The 10,931-nt window shown below is 37.5% G+C and overlaps 2 protein-coding genes across 2 annotated transcripts; both read left to right on the top strand.

Moving 5' to 3' along the window:
• Positions 1 to 569: 569 nt before the first annotated feature.
• On the top strand, positions 570 to 2,416 carry zgc:172339 (uncharacterized protein LOC564384 homolog). Its single transcript, XM_067399348.1, has 2 exons — positions 570 to 1,064; positions 1,620 to 2,416. The coding sequence occupies exons 1-2, from the start codon at positions 747 to 749 to the stop codon at positions 2,214 to 2,216; spliced, it is 915 nt and encodes a 304-aa protein (XP_067255449.1). The 5' UTR covers positions 570 to 746; the 3' UTR covers positions 2,217 to 2,416.
• A 5,770-nt stretch (positions 2,417 to 8,186) lies between these two features.
• Positions 8,187 to 9,604, top strand: LOC137028368 (endonuclease domain-containing 1 protein). The gene is made up of 2 exons (XM_067397128.1): positions 8,187 to 8,492; positions 8,781 to 9,604. Exons 1-2 carry the CDS (start codon positions 8,187 to 8,189, stop codon positions 9,387 to 9,389), a joined length of 915 nt encoding a protein of 304 aa, XP_067253229.1. The 3' UTR covers positions 9,390 to 9,604.
• Positions 9,605 to 10,931: the final 1,327 nt, after the last annotated feature.

Below are 10,931 nucleotides of genomic sequence, written 5' to 3' on the forward strand. Positions count from 1 at the left end.
GGGAGAAACAACAAGTGAATAGGGAAATAAATTATATATCAATATCCCCCCCCCCCCCCCCTTAATACTAATTATTAAATATTATTATGAAAATGTTGACAATTATTATTCCCATTATTACACTTCTTTTTTCATTGCATGTTGCTCCAAGAACACATTAATAAGCAAATTAGATACGGTGTATAGATGCATTGTATTGAATAGGAAAACCCATGTATGACTATTTTACCCACATACTGCATAAAGTAAAATGGCATATCGATTCATTCTGTTCTATCTTTCATAACATAGTTGAGAATCGTCTTTAAACAAAGTTTGGTTAAATCCTGAAGCCTAAAAATTGATTGGTGATTAAAAAAAAATCCCATTGTTTTTGCCTATACATATATTTTCATGTCGTTTTATTTTATAGTCCTGGTGTCCACTACAGAGGATATAGCATAACATATGAATAAAATATAAGTAAAAAAAAAAAATCCATTTGTTTCTTATGTTCTAAACAATGTAATGGCGTGAAAAAAAAAATACTAAATTAAAAAAAAAAAACATTCTGGGTCTAGGGGGATAAAATGCAAATGGCAAATAGTTGCAAGATCTGAAGCAGCGCCACGCGCTGGTGAGAAAGTGCAACTGCATGAATGTAGCGTCATTCAGGTGAGCGGCGAGCAGTTATTTGACTATCAATGCAGTATGGAAAATGAGCACGACGGGACACTTTCTAAGGGGTTATTCAAAGTGTCTTTCTAATGAGAGCGGTGTTTCTTTTCAATGTAATGGATCACCGGACAGTTTTTCAGGTGTTTCTCTACTTTCTGCTCGTGACTGTGCGCTCAGAAGTGCAGAAAGATTTTTCAGAAGAATGCCGTGAATTCATGTATATGGGCACCGCCCCACGGGGTCTGGAGAACCGGTCACTTAAAAAGATCTGTCAGCGTTATAACGGTAAGCCTCGGTATGTCACTCTGTACGATGTGGTGGATCACATCCCGGTGTATTCTGCGTACACTTTCAAACGCTCCGACGGCTTCAAGAAGGTTGACGTTCCTTGGATGTACGAGCCTCAGGTAATCAGCAGTTGGGTTCCCAACTTTTAGTTTTAATATAATCTTCTTTGGTTCAAGTTTTAATCGCTGCAATTAATAGCTTTGTTGTCTCAATGCATAAAAAAGGCACAATGTAGATTTTGAGCACCCTGCTGAAATAAACGCAAACCAGCCTAAACTGGTTCTTCTAGTCTTATCTGGGCTCCCAGCCTGGTCTGTTGGCTGGTTTTGGGTACTATTCTGGTGGTCAGACTGCCGGACAGCTAAATCAGTAGAATACCATCTTAGCCAAGATGTAAGACCAATTTAAACCAGCCCAAGATGGTTGCTGGTTTTAGCTGGTTTAAACTGGTCTCACTCACACCTTGGCTAAGATGGTTTTCAGCTGATTTAGCTGTTTGTACCAGTAGGATATGATGATTCTTAGCTAGTTTAAGATGGTCTCCCAACCTGACCCAATGAAAAGTAACCAAAACTTCAAACACCAATCAAACAATCTTAGGGTGGTTGTAGATATTTTTAAATACATAATTTTTTCTTCTACATATATATTCACTTGTTTCCCTAATCACACAGCTCTCCACAACAGCAGACTCTGGTGAGATGCAGCCATTCCCTCAGAATGTCCACGGAAGTTTTTCAGACGCCCAGGCCGTTTTGGAAGACTACTCGGACACCGTTGAATTCGAGCGAGGCCATTTGAACCCCGACGAGCATCAGGCTCACCCCGATGACAAGGCGGCCACATACACCCTCACCAATGTTGTCCCGCAGGTCCGCGAGTTCAACATTGGCCACTGGAAACAGCACGAGCACATCATCCGGCGTCGACTCAACAACTACTGCCGAGGTACGGCATACATAGTCACGGGGGTCACCACATCTGGCAGGATGATCCGTAGATACAACATCGACCGAGTGGCCGTTCCTACCTACCTGTGGTCGGCATACTGCTGCGTAGACTTCGATCGCAATGCCCCATTTGACGAACGCTCCAAATTCCCGGCGTTCGCATCCCATGGCCTCAACGAGAAAGGAGGAGCGGAGGTCGTAGAGATGACTGTGCAGCAACTGGAAGATTTTTTGAAGAGGAACACCTTTGTGGACAAGAGGTTTCAGATTTTCTTTGAGAATTGTGAGCCTAACAATGTCATTATGAAAGGCCAGACTTAGGAGTCTTCATCTCACATGTCTATCCTATTGATATCTAGATTCATAATTTTGTCTTCAGCTGTTAGAATTGTGTTCTGTTGAATAAATATTCTGCCGTACACTCTTAAAGTTCCAATTAGAATTAGAATAATGGTTTTACAACCTAATAGCAGTTCCACAGAAAAACATTCTTAGTTCTTTAGAAAAGCACTGATGCATCTACAGTACAATACCCTTCAAATGTTTGGGGTCAGTAAGATTTTTGAAAGATGTCAATTATGTGCACCAAGGTTGCATTTATTTGATCAATAATACTGTAAAAACCGGTATCGTCATTTCTCTATTTTAATCTGTAGCGTACCATCACTTTTTCTTGTGTATCGCCACATCTCACATGTTGCCGATACTCTGACTCCAAACTTTTGGATGGTAGTGTTTGTGCTTTAAAGAACCCAGAAACCAATACACTGATATGAAGAACCCATAATGTAGTTTGAAGAAATCTGGTGTTGCAAAAAACCACTGAAGAACCTTAAGTATGTCCTCTAGAAAACCTAACCATCAAGCCCTGAAAAATATGGCCTTAGATGCATTTTACTTAACTGTGTATGATTGCAGGCAAAAAACAAACAAACAAAAAAACATTGGATATAACACTTTAATTTTTGTCCTTTTTTTTTTTTTAAGGGTAAAATCTGTATCCATTTCTTTTAGCCTTGACTGGTAGAATTTTGGTAGAGTTTTCAGTTTCAAAAATATTTTATATTTTCAAATTAAGAATATTTATCCACAAGAGGACAGAAAACAGTGATAAAATGAGAGAGATTTAATGAATATAATCATCTGGGTCCTCAGGAGTTTTATTAAGTCCATGAACTTCTTTATGAAACTGTAACAACTAATCTTTTCTCACTTGGTAAGCATGTTTACTGCAATTTATCTGAATGCTGTAACCCTTCTAAAATAAAAATCGACCACTTAATCTTCTCTCTGTGCCTGCAGTCTGTCAGTAACCAATATAAAAACATGAAAAACATGAGTCTACAACATAAAAGGCTCTAGGTGTTCTGGATAATTATTTTCAAAATCAAACAACAAATAAAGCTGATATCAAACTCCTATTGCTTGATCATTTTAATATGTACACTGTCTACTGATTCTATTCGAAGTAAAAAGTTGCTTTTGTGTGTGCATGTAAGATAAACAATGGTATGAATATGAGATATCTTGTGTAAAATCAGACAAATAAAAGGAGGTGAACAGAGCCCCATTTCTTCCTAATTCCTTGTTCACACAGGACACAGACTCCATATACAGACAGGCATATCTCTATTCCTTTTTCTTTCATCACCTCTTCACACTCTATTGAGGACTGTTTGTTCTCTCATGATGGGGACTGTAAAAGAACCTGATTTACATTTTATAAGACAGCCATACAAGTCAACCATAAAGACGATTAGCTCTACAGAAATGAGGACCTGGCTATATATTGTTCTGGGAATATGTGATAAGGTTTTTGCACATTATTTGCCTGAACCATCATGTCTTTCCCTTTTTTAATGATTACTCCTTCCAAAGAAAACTGCTGGTTAATAAAAGAGATAATATTACTTTTACAATTACTATAACAGGTGCTGTAGTAATTTATAGTAAATACTATAGTGTTTTTGAACCATACTATAGTAAATTGTAGTATACTGTATTTACAACACTTTGTTAATGAATGCTACTGTAGTATTAACTATAGTGAACTGATAATCTGAAATAAATACTGTTGTATACTTTAGTTTTTTGCTACAGTAAACTAGTTTAATGTAGTTTAACATACCCTATAGTTGTTGAAAAAGTACAGTATTGGGTAAAGTCAATATATTACAAATATATATATATTATATTATAAAAAATTATATTATAAAGTTTATATTACTCTAGTTGTTACATTACCACAGCAATTATAGAATTACCACAACAAATTAATTCAAGTAGGCCTACTTTACTGTAGTACAGTTCAAAAACACTATAGCATTTCTTACTATAAATTACTTTAGTATTTTAGAGCTAAGGAAGTAATTTTAATGATATTTACCCATCCTTAGAACGTCTTAGATATAGATTTAATATTGATCACAATAGCTGTACTTTTTGTGATTCTGAAATTGAAAAAACAGTACATTTGTTTTTTGACTGTTTAGAGAGGTTTGGCCTGATAAATAAAAGAGTGGCTTAAATTTACAATTAATTTGATTTCTTCATTTTCTAAAAATGATAACTTTTGGTATATTAATTGAAGATGTATACATTCAATTCAGTATCAGTACACTTTCCACCATTTGTAACAGTTGTGTTTTAGCCCCTCAGTTGTTATCAATGTGAAAATATGGATCTTAAAAATCATATAGTCACTGCTGAAAAGGGTTAAAATATGCAGAATATGCTGGAAAATCAAAGAATGTGCTGGACCTGAAGGATTTTTTTGAAGAACTGTGGGCAGAACAGGACAAACATGGGACTCATCATATAAAACATCATGAAAACAGTCGTAATGACTCAGTACTGAAAATCAATTAAGTGTATGTAAACTTTTGAACTGCTTCATTTGTCTAAATGCAGATATTATTACAAACCAATTCCAAAAAATTTGGGACATTGTATAAATTGTAAATAAAAACAGAATGCAATGATGTGGAAGTTTCAAATTTCAATATTTTATTCAGAATACAACATAGATGACATATCAAATGTTTAAACTGAGAAAATGTATCATTTTAAGGGAAAAATAAGTTGATTTTAAATTTCATGGCATCAACACATCTCAAAAAAGTTGGGACAAGGCCATGTTTACCACTGTGTGGCATCCCCTCTTCTTTTTATAATACCCTGCAAACGTCTGGGGACTGAGGAGACAAGTTGCTCAAATTTAGGAATAGGAATGTTGTCCCATTTTTGTCTAATACAGGCTTCTAGTTGCTCAACTGTCTAAGGTCTTCTTTGTCGCATCTTCCTCTTTATGATGCGCTAAATGTTTTCTATGGGTGAAAGATCTGGACTGCAGGCTGGCCATTTCAGTACCCGGATCCTTCTTCTACGCAGCCATGATGTTGTAATTGATGCAGTATGTGGTCTGGCATTGTCATGTTGGAAAATGCAAGGTCTTCCCTGAAAGAGATGACGTCTGGATGGGAGCATATGTTGTTCTAGAACTTGGATATACCTTTCAGCATTGATGGTGCCTTTCCAGATGTGTAAGCTGCCCGTGCCACACACACTCATGCAACCCCATACCATCAGAGAAGCAGGCTTCTGAACTGAGCGCTGATAACAACTTGGGTTGTCCTTTTCCTCTTTAGTCCGGATGACATGGCGTCCCAGTTTTCCAAAAAGAACTTCAAATTTTGATTCGTCTGACCACAGAACAGTTTTCCACTTTGCCACAGTCCATTTTAAATGAGCCTTGTTCCAGAGAAAACGCCTGCGCTTCTGGATCATGTTTAGATATGGCTTCTTTTTTGACCTATAGAGCTTTAGCCGGATGGCACGGTGGATTGTGTTCAGTATTTCTGAGCCCATGTTGTGATTTCCATTACAGTAGCATTCCTGTATGTGATGCAGTACCGTCTAAGGGCCTGAAGATCACGGGCATCCAGTATGGTTTTCCGGCCTTGACCCTTACGCACAGAGATTGTTCCAGATTCTCTGAATCTTTGGATGATATTATGCACTGTAGATGATGATAACTTCAAACTCTTTGCAATTTTTCTTTGAGAAACTCTTTTTTGATATTGCTCCACTATTTTTCGCCGCAGCATTGGGGGAATTGGTGATCCTCTGCCCATCTTGACTTCTGAGAGACACTGCCACTCTAAGAGGCTCTTTTATACCCAATCATGTTGCCAATTGACCTAATAAGTTGCAAACTGGTCCTCGAGCTGTTCCTTATATGTACATTTATCTTTTCCGGCCTCTTTTTGCTACCTGACCCAACTTTTTTGGAATGTGTAGCTCTCATGAAATCCAAAATTAACCAATATTTGGCATGACATTTCAAAATGTCTCACTTTCAACATTTGATATGTTATCTATATTCTATTGTAAATAAAAAATAAGTTTATTAGATTTGTAAATTATTGCATTCCTTTTTTATTAACAATTTGTACAGTGTCCCAACTTTTTTGGAATCGGGTTTGTATATGTTGTTTACTATATATAAACATCTCTTATAATAAAACATTTTCATTGCAGTGCAAAATAAAAAATGTAATGATCTCATTTATTTATTTTTTAAATTATTGAAATTTTGCAGATTCTGCAAGAAGCATGTAACTTATCACTTCAAATAATAGGCTACTATTCAACAAATAGTGCAATATGCTGCTAAAATATTTTAGAGCTGAGCTCTGATGGCACGGAAATCAACAGACATGTCTGTGATTGGCTGCATCTCTCAGCGCTGCAAAAACACACTGGAAATAAAAACTTCGACGCTCTTCAGAGCGCAAATACACACTAGAGCATTCGCCAAATATGTTTCTGCCAAATCAGATGGGACCCCATGATTGCTTACCTCATTTATTGGTTAAGTCCGCCTCTGTGGAAGAGTGGGGGAACATCTCACAGCAAGAACTGGCAAATCTGGCTCAGTTCATGAGGATGAGATGAACTGCTAGTACTTAAAGGGGTGGTCACTTTTTCAACTTTAGTTAGTGTGTAATGTTGCTGTTAGAGCAAAGCAACATCTGCAAAGTTACGACGCTCAAAGTTCAATGCAAAGGGAGATATTTTCTTTTCAAATAATTCGTTGTTTAAGGACTACAACAAACAGCTGGTAAGGACTACAATAAGCTTCTTCCACGCTTAGTGACATAACTAACCCTAAAATTTACATAAACCCTGCTCACAACACACAACAAAGGGGGTGAGGCCATGTTGGGCTGCTTTAGAGAAGAGGAAGAGTTGTTGTAGTAGAGTGTTGTTACCATGCCATAATTTTACACCAGACTGCTTCACAAACGAGGATCAATTCAACGCTGGATTTGCACAAAAGATTAACATGACGGCACATGCTAGTCAATGAGTTGAATCAACTCCACAGCAACTACATACATTTCTCCACTAACCGTTCAGAAACATCCAGTTGCATTCTAAAAGTAACTTCTTCCTGAGTCTTTCCATCAGTGTCCGACACCAGTTTGAACAATGTAAGGCTGAACACCATTACTGACAATCATCATTTTGGCTGCGTGAGATTCTCCAGCTTTGTTGTTGTTGAGCAACCGAGGCGCGAGCTGTTAAAGCTCCGCCCTCTTTTGGAAAGCAGGTCGGAAGCAGCAGCTCATTTTTATTTAAAGGGACACACGCAAAAATGGCGTGTTTTTGCTCACACCTAAATAGGGGCAAATTTGACAAGCTATAATAAATGTTCTGTGGGGTATTTTGACCTGAAACTTCACAGACACATTCTGGGAACACCAGAGAGTTATATTACATCTTGTAATAGGGGCATTATAGGTCCCCTTTAAAGCAGCTAGCGCCACACCAGATACTGACTGCTGCTTTTGATTTTTTTGTTCAGGGATTCCTCTTTCTGTTTGTCAAATGTCTGTGAAATGTACATAGTTTATGTCTCAGTTGTGAAATCTTTTTGTGTTCATACAAATATTTACACATTAAGACATTTGCTGGGGGGAAAAAAACTGTTAAAAGTGAGAGGATATTCATATTTTTTTGAGATTATATTATTTTCCTTGAGTTAGAAAAAAAGCAACATGAAACTGGGTCAAAATGTTACAATGTTGTATTCTAGATCCTGTACAACTTCACCTGAAAGACAGGCATGAAGCTGTTACACTCTTCTCTCTTAGGCAAAGTCTCACCAGTTCTGTTTTGCTTATCTAATCAAAGCTATTCAAAGGAACCAGCTTCGACTTCCTCTCACTTGCTCATTCTATCAAAGAAACACTCAAGTAAGACAGTCGAGAAGTTCCTTTGACTAAAATGCATCCCTCTGTCATCTTTCTGGGCCTTGCCATTACAATGTTGCTCTCTGAACACTGGGGAACTGCAACTGTGGTTGAAGACTTCAACCATGTTGAGAGATGCAAGGATTCACTGTATATGGGCACCCCTCCACGCGGCTTCAAAAGTGACAAGCTTAAGAAGATCTGCCAGCGCTACGCTGACAAACCCAGATACGTGACTCTGTACGACTCCCAAAACCGCATCCCAGTTTACTCTGCGTACACCTTCAAGAAAACAGAGGGCGATCGGCGTGTGGACTACCCCTGGATGTATGAACCTCAGGTATGAAACTATTCACTCTCAGAAAAAAAAGGTACACAAAGCTGCCACAGGGGTAGCACCCTTTTGAAAGGTACTAATATGCAGTGCTGGGTAGATTACTTACAAATTGTAGTCCATTACAGAATACAGCTTGATGAAAATTGAAAAAGTAATCTATTGCATTACACATTGGGTAATATAATCGGACTACTTTTTAATTACTGTCCCAGTGACACCTTTTCATTTTTAAGATTGAGAGAAATGGCGTCCTTTTTTATGGTTTTAATGATGTGGTGACCTACTTCCTAGCTTGCAGAGCTTGATGGGAATGGGAACATGTTGCCGTTCCCCACCGGATACTTGCACATGAAGTTTGAGGACAGCCAGGCGGTTTTGGATGACTACTCCGACGTGGTTCTGTACGAGCGAGGTCATCTGAACCCAGACCAGCACCAGTCAGACCCCCAGGACCGAGCGGCTACCTACACTCTCACCAACGTCGTGCCCGAAATCCGCGAGTTCAACATCGGTCCATGGCGCCAACACGAAGAGCGCATCCGCGTGCGCCTCAACAACTTCTGCCGGGGCACAGCCTACATCGTAACTGGGGTTACCACTACCGGAAATATGATCCGACGCAACAACCAGGACCGTGTTGCCATCCCCGAAGATGTGTGGTCTGCCTACTGCTGCACCGAGTACGACCGGAACGCGCCACACAACGTGCGCATCCGTTTCCCTACCCAAGCGGCCCTCGCCAAGAATGCAAAGGAGGGGAACACAGTCCAAGAGCTCTCAGTGCTGGATCTGGAGAGCTACCTGACAAACAGAATGGCCGTAGACAAGAACTTCCAGCTGTTCTATGATAACTGCGTCTCACCTTCACCTCTTCCTCCCTACCTTCATCATTCCAAATGATCCGACCTGCCTTCTGCTTATAGCTGTTTCATTTTTCTTGCTTTCTACTTTCCTGTAGCTTCTCTGTTTTCTTTATATAAAAGGATTTGAAATAAAAACTAAATGTAATCTAAAATCTACATAATGTTACATTTGGTTCGCATTATTATACACTACCGTTTAAAAGTACGATTTTGTTTTTAAAGAAATTAATAAGGATTCGTTAAACTGGTCAAAAGGGCAGTAAATACATTTGATATGTGTGTATATATATATATTCAAATAAATATTGTTTTGAATTTTCTATTCTTCAATGAATCCAGGAAAAAAAAATTGTATCATGGTTTACAGAAAAGCAGCACAACTGTCTTCAACACTGATAATAATAAGAATGTTTAATGAGCAGCAAATCAGCATATTAGAATGATTTCTGAAGAATCATGTGACACTGAAGACTGAAAGCTGAAAATTTTAGGCTAAAAAAATAAATATATATATATATATATATATATATATATATATATATATATATATATATATATATATATATATACCAGCCCCTAACATTTGAATGGTATAGTGTATAGGCCTATAAAATATTTTTAATCATATTTTTGAGAATACTTAAGGAAAATTTGTCATGTTATGGTGTGAAACGATTGTGTAATATTTTTTTCCTGTCAGCTCTCTGCTTCAACTATTTTATTGCTTTTATCTAAACATTAATCATTCTATATGCACAGAGTAATCATGGCAAAGTAACTCAATTTGCATATACATGCTACGTAGTTCACTGACACCACCTGAAGTTCTAGATTGTATTTTTTTAAGGATGAACAGGTGATCTTTCAGGGTGATATAAGATGGTGTGTGAAAACAAAAAATCTGACATGTCACATTTTTCCAACCATGTTGATTCAATATATCATGACTGATACAAACCAATAAAAAATTTGGACAATTCTAGTTGTGTTTCATCATTACCCCCACTTGATCACAATTTTATATGATTAGCATGAATAATTTTCAGTAACAGACACTAAAATCAATATAACTTTGTGAGAAACACAGGGAGAGAAAGAGTTATGAACAAAATTAAAGTCTCATTATGATTTTTAAATCAGATACTCAGTTGATCAGTTTATCATTTTAGGATTACAAAAATGCATTTTGTAAGTTCTAGACAGTCCAAACTTTTGGTCATTATTCTAAGGACAAAAAGAAAAAAAATATATGGCATGGTAAAAGATGTGAAAAAATAGATGAATGTGGAAGATACAGTTGTTAGCCTGTGCACATTTGCCTTGAAACCTAGAAATGGCCAAACAAGAACATCTGCCCACATCTTGCTGTTATTCCGTATGACCTAACAATTCCATATATTCTGCCTAAATAACCATCTACAAACCATCCATATGTTCCCTTTAAAGTAGCATAAACGGCTTCTTAAAGAAATGGGACTTAGGAAATACAGCTATGAAAGTGCAGATTAATTCATACTGCAGGTCACATATAGGATAAGTCTTCAATGATTGACCACTGGAAACTGGATACCATATGAGT

Source organism: Chanodichthys erythropterus, chromosome 10 (assembly GCF_024489055.1).
Source record: "Chanodichthys erythropterus isolate Z2021 chromosome 10, ASM2448905v1, whole genome shotgun sequence".
NCBI lineage: Eukaryota > Metazoa > Chordata > Actinopteri > Cypriniformes > Xenocyprididae > Chanodichthys > Chanodichthys erythropterus.